Here is a 16,095-nt window from a genome sequence, read left to right as displayed (position 1 = left end):
CTCAATGAGATATCATGCGGCAATAACATCAACATCATTGGGACCAACGTATCGGTAAAGACAGCCGGAGAAATGCCTTTAGTCACGCGACCTCTAGCCTAAGGGCAAACCTATTTCATGTTGGCATCCAAGGGTAGTGGCAACGTATAGTTGAGCAGTACATGGAAGCTTTGTACGACATACGCGTGGTCTGTTTGAGCCCATCGCGTGTACGTCCTGCAAAACGAGCAGCTACATAGAACTGCACGTGAAGAAGAAGGCGAACATAGGGAAAAGAATACAAGAAAAAAAACACACACCGTGGAACACATGAGAATTTGATATTGATTTTAGTTGGCGCCTCTCTGGGCGGGCAAGGCACTGCAACAGAGAAGTGATACGATTCCAATGCATAAGTTTGTCAAGTGTTCCGAACTGTCAAAAAGCGAGAAACAATACGAGAGAAAAATGAACGAAATAGGAATAGAGAGTTTTGCGGAAACGTGGAAGGAAAATTTACGAGAGAACGAGTTTTCAGTGCCTAGAGTGGATTGGATACTATTTTTCACCATATGGATGTTGTGCTTAACACGTTGCGTACCAAGCGTTTTAGCACAATTTTTAGTACAATTTTTCTAATTACAATTTGTTTATAATATTTGTTAAACCGATTGTTTTCGAAGGCCAAGCAAAAACTTAGCTTCCTAAAATATTTATATAAAATATAACAATAATTTTTATGTTGCATTTTCATTTATTTATAGGTCAAAAACTTTGTTGTACTAAAACTGCCGTCACCCATATTTGGGTGACGCGGTACGCAACGTGTTAAACAGCAAAGAGAGCGAGACATTCGCAGCTCTTCGGAGCAGGCCAGAGTAATCGAGAGAATTCCTTGCGTTGTATTCGTCTTCGTCCGGTTGCATTCGGAAAGCGTTAGTAAAACATAGATGTAAATAGCGGACATGGAGGCAGCAGGAGTACATGGGAAACTATCGTTTTAGCCTTTTTACCGATTGAAAGTGGCTAAGCAGCGACAAGCCAATGCCGCAAACTTATAATTTAGCATGTCGCTAGCGAGCACGAACCTGATGATGGGTGACAGTTAACCAAGGATATTGGAGCGTCAGTAGGTTTCCCTGTCCCGCTTGGCGTCACTCCGCCGATAACTTTTGGTGCATTCGAAAGGTATTGAAAGCTGCCATTTTGCAAAGGCAAAAACGTATCATGCGTTTGATTTATTTCAACTTATCTACTCCAAATCAAGAAAGCTACAAATCCACAAGTAACAAAATTGCATTCAAATAGAGAATAAAGATTATAGAGTCCCAATTTTACAAACTAAAAGACGTGGCTTGTAGATCGCATTCCAGGCGTGCTCGCACTAATGGTGGTTTTATGGATGTTGATAATAAATTGTAACTTTTATTAATTTAAAAAAATATAATAATGCATTAAAAACTTGTCACAAGGCTTTAGGCGAACGTTTTAAGAATCTTGGTTGTGCACGTATGTACGTTAGTTCTGCTTTTGCAAGGGCAAAAGTACAGACGACACCTTCATGTTTCATAATCGTTTGAAGAATCTATTTTGCTTTCTCAACTATTAATTTGCTACAATCGATGCTGGTTATCAGATTTATTCCGGTTATTCCGATCATTAAACCGGTTCATAAATGATATCTGGTATAGATCATCCAACTCTGTGTGCGTTTCCTGCTGTACAACTTTTGCACGAGTTTGGAGTGACGTTTCTGGAAGCATTCGAGTATGGATTGTATAAGCATTCGGCTGAATAATGACGACTTAGGTACTGCCTCGCATTAATAATTAGCGAAAGGAGTAAATGAACAGTTTCATTTAAAAAAATGTCTCCAGGATAGCTTGCGAAGGCCCAGAAATCTGTATTCAAAAGCCGTACTGGAGTAAGTCCTCGCCGAAGAAGAAGAAGAAGAAGATGTTCTGATTTGTTGTTAAAATAACTTTAGTATAGTGTGAAGCAACAATTTTGTTAAGCATCTTCGAACAATTAAAACCCAGAGGCGCCTAGTTCGCCATGGAGGCGCCTAGTGTTCCATGTAGCAATATTTATGCATCTTTTTCTTATCGACTAGTGTTGAACTTGCTGATCGTGTCTCTCAACATCGATGCTAGATCCTTAAAAATCGAAAAATGATCTGGAAAATCGCGGACGGAAAAAGAAGTGAACGAATCGGCTAAGCGATGTGATCAATGGATTTGACTTTACACTGTTCAAGATAAAATGATATATAGATGCTTTTAGAAAAGTTATAGTAGAAAAATGTGTAACAATTCATGAAAAATCCATTGAAATTGTTTGCCTTATAATAATGTCAATTCCATTTGTTGAGAGTAAAGCGAATGTTATGGCCAGTTTAAGGGATTGGAACTGTTTTGCTGCTTATTAATTTTAGTTTAATTGTTCATACAACATTAAGCAGAATGAATGATGCAGCTAGTGTACCGCATACGTTCTTCGAGTTCTTTACACCCGAAGTTCACAACGACAAAGGACAGGCGAGGGCATTTAAAGCAGTCAAACTATCGTTGGTGGTAATGATTTTGAGGATGGCAAATACCCGCAGTACAATGATCCTCTTGTCAGCACTAATCTCACTTCGAACAGGCAAGCGTAGACATGCAAACATAGATGGACTCCTTGGCACTTCATGCTAGTTATAACGGACGCAGCTTGTACCTCTATGGTAACTTTGGTCCACACAGAAGGAGCTGATGGGCAGCGATCATACGAGCTGATGAGCTGTTTGCTAACGTATCGTAATAGCTGCAATAAAACATTAGGCAGGTGTACGTGAGTCGATTTTTGATATGGATGGCGGTCTAGAGGGTTTATACCATATTCAAAGAGTTATGGTTTTAAATTATTCGACCAACAAGATTTCAACTAATGAAAATACAATAAATGTTCTGTAAGAGTTGGCTTATTTAGAAATGGAGCAGTTTGTTTGAATGATACTGGAGCCCCCCGTGGACAAAAATGGACAATTTTTACACCGTTTGGTGACTAAAGTATATACTTTAGTTGGTCAAATTTCCACGCCATTTAGTTATTCCTGCTCCAAGATACTCGACATGCAAGAGGGGAAGCGAAAACTAATTGTGCACTACTATGTGCAGAATCCTTCAGTGTCATCTCGGGAGCTGGCAAAACGGTTAAGTTTGCTAAATCGACCATTGCGTGAGTGATTAAAAAGTACAAAAAAAAACACAGATAAGTGCCCGTAAGGTGCAAACTAAGCGGTGGAGTGGAACCGTGAATCGTTTAATTGCGATTGAGAGTCATTCGGAAAATCAAAGCTAACCCAAACATCTCGGACTATCATTTGGCCAAAAATGTTAACGCCGACCGCTCTTCTGAACGGCGAATCCGATTTCAAGAAGACTTTAAGTGTTTTCGAGTCAGTAAACATCCAAATTGAAACTTAAAACAAAAAAAAAAAATGGTCAAAAACCCGGCTCGGAAGCTGTACGATCATGTGCTAACCAATCCGCATGGTTGCATTTTGATGGACCATGGAATCTACATTAAAGTCGATTTTAAACAAATTCCGAGCATTAAATTTCATAAGGCTTATGCTCGTGGCAACGTCCTCAAGAGGTTCAAACTTTATTTTGCCGATAAATTCGCTAAAAAAATGATTTGGCAAGGATTTTGCACATGTGGCAAAAAGACTACCGCGTTTGTGACGAATAAGAACATAAATTCGAACTTGTATTAGAAGGGCTTTTGAAACAAATTTTGCTATTTGTTAGGTCTCATGATGGTCCAATCATGTTTTGGCCTGATCTTGCCAGCTGCTATTATAGCAAGGACGTGCTACAATGGTACAGCGATAATAGTGTGAAATTCATATAAAAACCCTTAATCCACCAAATTGCTTCCAGTTTCGCCCAATTGAGCGATATTGGGCAGTAATGAAACAAAAGTTAAAGAAGAAGGGAGCAGTAATTAAGGATTAAAACAAATGAAGAATTGGTGGAATTTACTGACCAGAACAGTGACTGAAGCAGCTGTGCGCCGGTTGATAGGCGGTATCAACAAAAACGTTCGAGAATTTCTACGTAAAACCAGAGCGTAATTTTTTTAAATATTTGTTTTAAATACATTAAATCAAAACCTACGATTCATTCAAACAAATTTTTTCAATTGAATTAATGGTGTAAAAGATACACGCAATACAAGGTGCCCCATTTCTAAATGAACCAAGCCTTAGTTAACAATTGTTTCGATTTGATCAGTTTCGATGCAAATTTGTTATTCTTTGAGGAAATCACTATTGTTTCTTAATCTTTATTTGTATAGAATGGCCACAGTGTTATGCCATTGTTAAACTCAAGTATTTACCGTACGCGTGATAAGGTTGCGTTATTTTGCAATAACAAGATTTGAAATATAATCAAACATTTTAGGATGTAGGTTTTTCATTTATTTTAAAGAGACGTGTAAGTCAATGTTGTTAAGCATGTAAACCATCATTTGATTTGCCATTTGTGGCCATTATAGTCTCTATGCGCTTTCGGAACGCACTGCAGGTCCTAAAAATGTAAGTTAGATCTAATTCTCTCCAAAAACTGGTCAATGTTTTCAGGAGACTTGTCATACTTGGGTGGCGTTTAGAGTAAGCCTTGACCTTCATAAAGCGCCATATTGAGTAGCCCGGCATCCAGCATGGTGGCCACATATCTTTCAACCAGAACTTAAGATGTTCCTGCCTATAGTTTTGGGTGCGTTTCGAGGTCAAGTAGATACCTTCGAGGATAGTTATCCAACCTTATCCCTGTCCAAGACCTTTCTCACGGTCCACTGGTGCTACTTGGTCATGGCGCAAGTGCTAAACTAAGTAAAACAAGATTTTTCATTCACAACCTGTTTAGGTACGAGTTAAGGATTATGTGGATGGAAAGGGAACCATATTAGTAAGATGGTGCAAACATTATCATGCATACGGTACTTGTAAGCGTTTGCTTAAAATGATATAATTTTTATAAACTCTCTGAATTTGTAAAGTAAGGATATCGTACAGTTGATAATCGCCATGCTTTTCATATGGTCGTTTAGTGGTGACGTTCATCAAAGTGAATACCGTTTTCTTTGGTGAATAAGCGCATTGCCACGTAAATACTTTGCCACGTTTTATACAAATTGTATTGCCACATTTTGTTAGACTTATTGTATTTTCTTAAACATTGGAAGAAACATAGCTTCCTTTTCTTTGCCAATTTTGGCCCGTTTCATTTTATTGTATTATCGCGAAGTATCGTACTGCAAAAGTGCGTCTACAGCATGCAAAAACTTTTAATTTGCTTGCTGAATAAATTTTAGTATTTTATAGAAGGTGTGCGGAACGAATGTCACGCACTGTTTGGAAGTGATTCCCCTGGTAATAGACATCAACGAATTTCGTTTTCTTCTTCTTTGCCAAGCGGGATCTTGCCTATCTATGATGGGGCAAGTTGTACTTTCTGTACACGTTAATAGTCCTGTTTCGATTTCGAACTTATGCTTGCAGGAAGTGCTCCAAAACTTATACGAAGTGTTCGCAACGGATTATGCGCAAGCTCGGACCCCAAAGGAGTTTAAACTAAGCTGTTAATGTTATTGGTTCAACTGAAATGATAAATAGTTACGAATTTGTTTTAATGATGATGCAGATTGCATCATCATTAGATAATGCATTTGTTTTAGTAATATAAACGCAGCGAAAGATGGTGATGTATGTGTTAGTTTTAATAATCGCTTCAATCATACAGTTTAGGGGTCGGCATACATTTCTTAATAGGGCTGGATGGAATGAAACCGAAACCGCGGGAGATTGGCCCGCAGGCCGGACTTTGCCAAAATCTGCTATAGTTCATTCGTTTTCCATCCTTTGATACAAACAAACTTTACTTTTGTTTATTGCTTTAACGATTATTGTATAAACGTATATTTGTTTTTTAATACTAAGTGTTGTAGCAAATGTAACGTCTTGTTAACAAAACCACTTAATCATACGTAATATTTTTACAATTTATATATATCCAGGCGGTCCGCGACAGCCGAGCGGTAGTGCCGGTTAGAAAATCGACCCATGTGCGCCGGGGCTCACCACCTCGACGGCGTGGGTTCGAATCCCAACCGAGACCGGACCCTCCCCTGTACGAGAGGACTGATTATCCACGTACACATAGGGTAAAAAAAAGTCTCATAAACCCTAAACGGGGCAGGCATGACCAACAAGGTCGTTACGCCAAGAAGAAGAAGAAGAAGAAGATGTTTCCAGAAAATTCTTTTCATTTCTTCACGGCAATGAAAACCTTATTACTTGCTGAACTCAACTTGTAAACACACACATTGACCATAGCCTTATAGCTTGTTTAGGATGATTCTTTCATTGTAGTGGTGCTACGTGTTTATGTTTATGACATTTCCTTCGACGATACGCATGCGTATTACGACACTTTCATTTCCATTCGAGGGTGTTTTCATATGATTTTCAACAATGGTAAAACAGATTTTTCCAGAGTAACAACAGAGTAAGTAACAGAGTAATAGACCTATACACGTATGTGAAAAGTTTAGGCTTTCCTAACGGGACGTGTGGTTACGTCTTTACATATATATGTCAATGTTAAGTATAGTCACAGCTGATTATCATAAACATATATTTGTTTGGTTCAGTAGCCAAACTCAATAGGGGTACTGCCGTGAACCATCTTTTTCACACAAGTGAATTGCTATATTGTACTATAACAATACTTTATTGCGAAAGTCAGTAAGAAATACGTAAATCAAAATAAAGCACTTTTAGGCCCAATGCTATCGTCCTTTAAAACAAATGCATAGATATTAATGTCAAAGATGCATTTTTCAGAACTTGATAACTTTTACGAAACATAGTTGTTTAGCGGCTGTGTTTTAGAGCTGGGTAACTACATGTTTAATTATTTTATGGATGTTATGTTCTAACCAGACTTTCTTCAAAGTTTTAAACAATGTGACAACAAAATTTTACTTCAAAAAACAAAGTTTAGTATAATGTCTTGCATTTCAAATGGGAAATTAACTAAATTTAAAACTCTAATTTGACACTCTATTCAGGTATTAAAAAAGTTTAAAAATAATCAGACTATTAGTTAGGCTCAGGGACTGACATGTCCACAAGCGGCTATGACAGTAGAATATAGGAGCCAACGCACAAGAGTTGGCAGAATGCTTTTCTTCAGTAATTAGGTAGTGTTCATGATTATACTGTGACTTTCATGACCGGCCTGTACTTTAGAAAAAAAAAAGTGTAATTGCAGATGACAACTTGCGTATTCCCTGAAAGATAGAAGTTTGTGTTCTGAAGGGTAATAACATAGCAGGGTCATTGTAGGAAGATTAATAGTAAAGCCGGGATATTTTCAGTAAACGAATGCGCATGTTTGACCTGACGTCATGCTACAGAGATTGAAAATATTGCGGAATGCGTCGCCTTGGAAACAAATGACCGTACCATACATTAAGTCGGTTTACTAGTTACTTGTCTGCAACTGTTAGGTTAAATAAAAATCTTTTGATAATTTTTTAAGTTTTAAGAAGAATCCAATCTGTTTCAATCTTGTGTTGAGTAAAATTCGTATAATATATTAGAATTATAATCTACTGGCAGAGATGAAGAAAGACCAGAAAAAAGATGATGAGTAAAATTGTGTAGCCACTTTGTTAATCATAATGTGACTGTAAGGATTGAGCTGAGTTAGTGAAAATGAAAATCGTACGAGCTATGGCCTACTAGAACTGAAATAATTCAACGCAAAGAAAAGTAGATTGAAGTGAGATCGATTAAGGGAGCGCTCTGTGAACAGCCCAACAAACCAGACAAACACGACACTGTTCGAAGGGTGCTCTGCGAATTGTGAAGAACTGCCACAGGTTGACAGAGCACCTCCACATGATTCCACTGACAGAGCGCTGCCTAAATTAGACAGTCTTGTGATTGATCTTGACCAGAGTGGCTGGAGACAGGATGAAGAAAACGAAGCTAAGCAAGGAAATAGAATAGCCGAATTTGGAAGTTAAAATATATACAGTCGGCCGCAAAATTGAGCATACATCTAAGGGAGAATTGGTTTTTCTATCATAACTCAAAGAAACATTGATAACATGCTGTCTTTTAAATTTACTTTTGTAGCTTGTTTATTGAACACAATAATAGTACAAATTGCATTGTTACTACTTGTTCCTGTTTCTTATAAAACAATATTTTGTAAAAACAGGCAGGTTTTAGCGACGCAAAATTGAGCATACACCGCCGTCTTTACTGAGCATAATGGCCTTATCACACTGGTCACCAATGGTGGCATGGAAAAAGCACTGGATTGTCAAACGACCATCGAAAACGAATGACATTGGAGTTGCTGGGGGTCCGTTGGTGAATGAGCTTACCTGTATCACCGAGCTGTCATTGTGTGGAGTTTGGTGTATCTGGCATGTTAAGCTTGATTTGAAAGTGATTCATGTTTTTTAATTTTATTAATAATTAATTATAAGCATGATAAGATTATAAAATTTCGATATTTTGATCTTAAACTGCCGAAAACCGCAAGAACCGAAAGTGAATTATATAAACTCCCACTCCCAGGTGGCCTGCCTTATCACACTACCAAGAGGCACCATTATGTCAAACTGGATGCCAAAACCAAATTTTGACAGTTCGGTGGCTTTGCAAAGCCACCATTGGTGAACAGTGTGATAAGGCTATAATATGCATTCTTGAACTTTAGGATATATCAAACTGACAATTGAAGCAAACCAAATGAAGTATGTTGTGACGTCCAAAGAGTTTAGATAAAATCGTTTCGTTTGTTCGTCGATTAGTTTTCAGTCGATCTATTCGAGTCATAATATAAGCAGATGATGTGGTAGCTTACTTGGTACGTCGTGCGGTACTGGTACTTTCTTCTTCTTCTTGGCGTAACGACATCTTGGTCATGCCTGCCCGTTAAGGGCTTACGAGACTTGTTTTCCCTGTTGTACGTGGATAGTCAGTCCTCTCGTACAGGGGAGGGTCCGGTCTCGGTTGGGATTCGAACCCACTGGTACTTTATTAAGTGCTTTATTCACTTAAAACACTTTCCTAGATCAATGGACCACAATCCCATGACACATTCAGGGTGCCGATTAATGCGCCAGTTGAAAAACAACGATTGACCAACACCTAAGTACAAAATAGGACTGAAATCCGCGATGCAGGGTAGGGGTGGCTGGTGTAATACGCACCCTTTAAAATTTCTCTGGAAAAACGTGTTTTGGACGCGTAAAAAGTAGTCACCCTGTAAGCTCAAACTAAAATATGGTCACTCTGTGAGTTTGACAGCTCTGCATCAACAGAAACGCGAAATAAACGCAGAACAAAATCATTCTCAGCTCAGACAAATTGTTATAATTTGACGTACCATTCCGCTAAGGAATATTAAGTGCAAACACCGATAGTTACCCACGAGGAATACGACATTTGATGAATTGAGAATCAGTGCTTGTGTGCAGTGTTCATGAAAATTTCGGTAAGTATGCAGGTTTACTTATGTTTTAGTTGAAAATGTGTTCAACTATGAATGGGGGCAATATGCTCCAGCGTTTTTCTGAAGAGTGAATTGTATTTTTATTTGACGGTGCATGTTGCCTCTTTGTTGAGATGCGTATTGCCCCTTTGTTATGGTGCGTATTGTCCCTTTGTTGAGGGGCGTATTGTCCCTTTGTTGTGGGGCGTATTGTCCCTTTGTTGTGGTGCGTATTGCCCCTTTGTTGTGGTGCGTATTACCCCTAGCAAAGGTGCGTTTTGCCTCAATACAGATCGATCAAAAATTGAACTTTTTTAAAACTGAAAAAATACGTTTTTCTTAGCAAAAAAGCAAACATTCCTGAACTGGTAACTAGTTTGAACATTACCGAATCCAATTCAGTGATAAAATGAACAATCAAGAGCCAAGTTGTTAAATATTTACATTTTTCCTTGAGGGGTGCGTATTACCCCATCCACCCCTACATGAAATAGTATGCATTCGTTAGTGGCCAAAAAATAGTGGAGTCGTTTACGAAATGGTTGCAAGGCAGCAAAGGTCCCAAAGATAGTCATACAAAATAATAACTAAATGCGTTTTTTCATTTTGTTCCCAATTTGGTCCTTAGATTATGTAATACATAAATCGCTCAATTTTGCGTAGATGAAAAAGGCCCTTTTTCCATTTTATATTTTACCATAAAAAATATAGACTTAGGTTAGGTAAAAAAAAGTGTATATTAGTGTTGTCTGATAAATTTATGTAACGACGTGGAATTGTCCGATCAAGCGCGAAGGTAGCTTGACCGTGTGCGTCAGTCGTCTCCAACGCGAACACCTTTTACTGTGCACTTGACTCCTTCGGCTTTAGTATCAACGTGTTCGGTCCGGGCCGTGACTATGCCGACACCGGAGAAAACGACGTGTGATGCTAAAACCTGGACTTGACGATAACCGAGAATTCGGTCCGCGACGTGACTATGCCACCAACGGAGAGAGATTCCAACGAATTATCGTTAAGTCTTTCGGATAGGTTTAGGAAGCTGGCTTTCGGTACGATCGGTCCGCGCCGTGACTACGCCGACAACGGAGAAATCGCGACCGAGGATGGGATAGAACTTCGGATCTTCCGAGAGTTTGGTCCGTGCCGTGACTATGACGCTCTCGAATTTTCCTGAGTCCTTTGGACTGGGATAGGAAGGTTGATTCGGTACGATCGGTCCGCGCCGTGACTACGCCGACAACGGAGAAATCACAACCGGGTTGGAATTAGACTTGCGGATTTTCCGAGAGTTTGGTCCGTGCCGTGACTATGCCGACGCCGGAGGAGACGCTCTCGAAATTTCCTAAGCCCTTGGGGTAAGGAGGGAATTGAACTTGTGGATTTCCTGAGAGTTTGGTCCGTGCCGTGACTATGCCGACGCTGGAGGGGACGCTCTCAAAATTTCCTAAGTCCTTAGGGTAAGGTTGCTGAAAAGGTAAAAAATTATTAGACTGAACTTCCTTTCCTCGCAAGTGTCGAGGTTGAGATGATGAGAACATCCACGAGTCTCGTACCGAGACGGTCAAGGTGACCGCCTCGGATGGATTCCCATGAAAGTCTGATTTTATTCCAAATTTCTCGGTCTTATATACCTAAAAGGTTTCGATGAACTGAAGAGCGCGAGCGAGATAAAAGATCTCGCTCCAGAATCCAGATTTGTTTGCAGTTGCGTTAGATTAACGTAAATTCCTGTTCCAACTTGTTCATTCATGTTCGTTCGAACATATTCCCGGGTTTCTGTTGAAATGTTGTTGTTTTGGTTTAGATGCGTATGCTTTGGTCTGACTCACTGACTTTCGCATGATTTGGTCACGCACTTGGACCATTATGTTGATCGAGTAAACAACTGAAGATTGTTTATCAATGCGTTCTTGCTTCGCATGATTGTTCGTTCTTCCTATAATGTTGTATCATTGGAATTCGGTTATCTGGATTTTGTACTTGTTAAAACATTGTTAGATCGCGCCCGCTCGCGATTCTTTCTACAATGTTTTATCGTTGGATTTTGGTTATGTGGAATTTGTTTCGCGTACGCATACGTGGCGTCTCGGCTTTGTGGCCTTAAGCGATCTTGCTTTCCCTGTCTTTTGCTCCCACGCTTGAGCATGCCATGTTTTGATTTAATTATTAATGTTTGCCGCGCCATACGTTTAGCGCTGTCGTTGCACGCATGCTTACACATCTCGTTCTCGATGAATCGTATCCGGGAAGTCATGTGTATTTTGGTCCACGATTGTACTTGATACCGAAAGTAACAATCGTCTCCTTTACCGTAATCTACATGCGAGTTTGCATTGGTGCAACGACAGCGATAATCGCTGTTTTTATGCTTCTGCGTTTATCCTAAACTTTACTCGTGGTTGTTCTGTGTTAGACCAACAACCTTTTCTGGCCAATCCAAGCATTTTATGGCCATCTTTGTTGTATTTGTTCCTTCCTTTACTTTCATTTTCTTGTCTGAGTGTAAATTTTATATTTTGACATGCCAATTTCAGAACCGATTTTCTAACGAACCAATATTGCGTATGATCAATATTGCGGCTGACTGTATATAGAGAAATGATGGAGATCACGACAGTGTCTTGAACATCATTTTAGTTTCTGAATCTATGAATTTTTAACTTGAATTACTATGTACTAATATCACTGGTGTGTATTTATGCCCTTCAAATTGCATAGCGTCTACCATTGAAGTTTAGTGTTACATAAAAATTATTGGCGATAGTCCTTTTTTTCTATTTAACATATCTTGAAGAATGCGATGAAGGTTCTTGTCTGTTATACAAAATTTGCACTTATAAACATTATACAGCCACTACATTTATGATAATGATGTGTTATACAAAATCAACCATTTTTGGCGACTGCAATGAATAGTTATGAATTGTGTCAGTTTATTATCATTAATAATTTTACAGTATTTCAAACTACTATCATCTTCTTTTCTTCTCGAATCTTCAAACGATTAAATCTTTTGATTTTTTATTTTTCAATGAATTACAAGATTTCTCATTTTACCCTAAGTGCTATATTTGGGGTCCGGGGATTGACGAGGATACGGTACGAGAGGATTGACTATCCACGTACAACAGGGAAACAAGTCAAGTTTCCCTTAACGGGCAGACATGACCAAGAGCTCGTTACGCCAAGAAGAAGAAGCTATATGGTATTTTTATCATCATTGATCCTTTCAAGAAACTCTTTCTGTTGACACGAGGAGCCATTTTATGGTGAAATACATCGTTTTAATAAAAACGCTTACGCGATTATCCAGACAGTGTTGATTTCAACTTGATAATATACGCCAATATTTTGGGAAACCTACTATCTATCAATGTTCCTTTGAATTGGGTTGTAGTCTAGCTTTACTTACATATCATGAAATCCTATGCGATATTCATAAACATAATACCGAGAATCATTTTAAACCGTTAAGAAAGCAAATTTTTATATTATATAAGTCGATGGAAATCATTGCAATAATAAACGAAAAATTATAAAATCCACATTTTCCAAAAAGAACAATCTGATTTACTGTGGTGTTTTATATTCTATTTCGCAGAATTTGGTCCAAGGAATTAGACGCGTCATTTAAAACATGGCGAAAAATATACAACTGTGATCTGTGGATAAAATTCATGAGCCTCATGTAAGTAAGCAAGAACAGAGTACATGTACAGTTTTGGAAGAATTTTGTAAAAGCTAAATCTTTTGAACGGAACTATAATTTTTACTTCTTTTACAATATGCCTACGATAAGATAAACTAGTTTTCCAAATCTGCTATTCTATTGGGTAACTTTTGCAGGCCTTGGACATCTGAGGCTCTCATTGTTGGCCATATAGACAATGACCGAAGACTCCGATTCGATATCTGAGGAAGAACGTAGTTTGTTCCGTCCTTTCACCCGTGAATCATTACAAGCTATTGAAGCGCGTATTGCCGATGAAGAAGCAAAACAGCGAGAATTGGAAAGAAAACGAGCCGAGGGGGAGGTAAATGCTTATTTACTTTGCTTAAAATGCGTCCTGCTTTGAAAACGCTTTTTTCATTCATCTTCCCAAGTGAATAACTTTCACCTCAGGGATATTTCTTAGGTTCGACCTGTTATTATTTTAATCGTTCTCCTGCTTTTATCAACCTTTTAAAAACTCATATATCCAGATTTATGCCAACTCTACTTTGAATGTGAAAATCGCTCATGTTTTATGATTGTCATCAATGTCGTATAACTGTCATCTAAATATAGTTTCAATTGTGATGTGAACATCTATTTGTCATAAAAATTGTAAAATTTCGAACGCATTTAAGCTGTAATAACCTCGCTACTTCTTATTGTGTGTATATAATATATTCTTACGTCTATCTCTCGTGGGAATTTATATTTTTGTTGGTTTTTGTAGTTACATCAAAATCTATTTGGTATGTTTGCTATTTTTATAAACCTAATTCTACTTCAAAAATGTTATCCAAATACGTTGTACAAAAACTACGAGTCAGTTTTGTATTTAATATTTTTAACCATGATGATACACGCAGGAATTTTAATATACTACAACATCTTCCAACTAAAATAATAGTGTTAGTTTCAAGCAGATTTCAGCTCTATTATTGGAAATAGTGTTATATTACTTCAAAAATAGTAATATATCTGTAAGGTAACACACTACCACGCAGAGTTTTTTTAATTTTCGAAAAAACATACTCCTGTTTGATTAATAAACTCGGATTGCATGAACTCTTCAATTAACCAGTGTGTTTTTCCTGTGAAAAAATAGGCTTTATCTTAAATCGCAAACAAATGTTCTGTCAAGTTGCAAACCGTTTCAACTAATAAATGCTCCTGTTCTAGATTCAGTCATAAACATTTTTATGGCTTCACCACTATAGTTACGTGCTTTAAATGCTAGAATAAAAATTGATCTATTTATTTTTAATTGTCTCCACACAACTTATTTTAAAACATTATTTGATTAATCGTATTGACAATGAAAATCACCCATGATTTATTCAATTGAAAAAGTTGTTATTTAATGACAGTTCCCTTTTTTCGTTTTATTTGTCATTTACAGGTAACATTACTTGTATTCCATACAAATGTATGTATTCCATTCATTTGTAATGGATAATTATTATATTTCATCGACATGAATGACTTCATACTTCACTCGCAAAAAAAAAACAAACAGTAAAAAAGGATAAACTAAATTGGAGAATCGAACAGTCAATCAAAATAGTTGTTTCAATTATTTTGATCTGTTTCGTTTAATGATGTACCAACATTGGTTAAACTTATTTCAACAGTTTACAAGTTTCATTCCCCTATGCTGTTAAGTGACTCTCTCGTGAAACACGAACACGCCAGCAAAATTCGCAAGCAAAAGCATTGTCCCCATTATCACTGCAAATACGCCACCTAAAAGCAAACGTAGAGGCCATTGCTAGATATGAATAATTTCGATAATATATCTAATGTATATCAACTATCACCTCTTTTGCAGAGTGATTTTGGTCGGAAGAAAAAGAAAAAAGAAGTAAGATTCCTAAATCCATTATTCAAGCAAGCAAGAATAATAGTATGTCAATCTATATATTCTTTGATATATATAGATGCAAAATAACTAAAATTTTCTATAGTTTTTTTAAATTTATTTTTTTCATCATATGTTTCACTTATACTATGGTTTTTGTTTCCAATTTTACTATAGCTTTTCATTATTCGCATCGCGTAGTGCAAAGAATTAAAAGAAGCACAAGAAAGATGTGTTTAACACAGTGTATAAACATTAACACAACTTACACGTTCATTGGAGAATTATTAATTATGTAATCCATTTTCTTAATGAAATACAGCGCGTAACACGATCATAAAACTTTCCTTCAGCTATATGTTTGACAAGTCATTCAAAAACTTAGAATACGAATGAGTTGCAGATGTTTGCAGATGTCATATGAAAAACATGTCGGCTGTTATTGTATCTATTTTGTACTACAACAAGAAATTTTTAGGATTATTAATTCATTTAAATTCATTTAAAATAATAGCAAATGGCTTCAAGGAAGTGGCATGTTAAATATAATTACAATAAATAATGATTGTAACACATCGAGAGATTTTGATCAACACGTGGTACGCGCTGTATTTTTTGTTTATTAAATACTGGGACGAATGTATATTGACTTTTTAAGTACTGCTACCAAAACTCATGCTCCGGCCAATATCGATAAATTGCTAGTGGCTGCATTTTTAATATAATTAAAAATGAACTCCTCATCTTTCATGAAGACCTTAAATGTGCTTGTAAAAAAAAGCTTTCAAGGTTCCGCGTATGTAACTTAGCTTTCAATGTGTATTTTGCTTAGAATTATTTATAAAATATGTAATGTGAAATAAAATATCGCTGAAATTTTCATGGATTTAGAATGTTCCATAGAACTTTCTATAGCTACGACTATCAAATTGTTACCCCTTGAACAAAAATACTTTCAAGCATGCTTTTTCCTTACG

At 37.2% G+C, this 16,095-nt stretch overlaps 1 protein-coding gene across 49 annotated transcripts in view; it reads left to right on the top strand.

Annotated features, from left to right (window-relative positions):
- Positions 1-13,435: 13,435 nt before the first annotated feature.
- Positions 13,436-16,095, top strand: part of LOC131281316 (sodium channel protein para) — a 40,403-nt gene continuing 37,743 nt past the window's right edge. For 28 of the 49 annotated variants that reach the window (XM_058310635.1, XM_058310633.1, XM_058310632.1 and 25 more), the window contains exons 1-2: positions 13,436-13,582; positions 15,089-15,121. In XM_058310635.1, coding sequence (XP_058166618.1) covers positions 13,436-13,582; positions 15,089-15,121 — 180 coding nt within the window. The remainder of the gene's footprint in view (positions 13,583-15,088; positions 15,122-16,095) is intronic. The other 21 variants (XM_058310642.1, XM_058310639.1, XM_058310638.1 and 18 more) reach the window with 1 other exon arrangement.

Source organism: Anopheles ziemanni, chromosome 2, assembly GCF_943734765.1.
Source record: "Anopheles ziemanni chromosome 2, idAnoZiCoDA_A2_x.2, whole genome shotgun sequence".
Classification (NCBI taxonomy): Eukaryota; Metazoa; Arthropoda; class Insecta; order Diptera; family Culicidae; genus Anopheles; species Anopheles ziemanni.
Note: the sequence above shows the minus strand (reverse complement) of the source record. Positions and strands in the feature narration are given on the sequence as shown.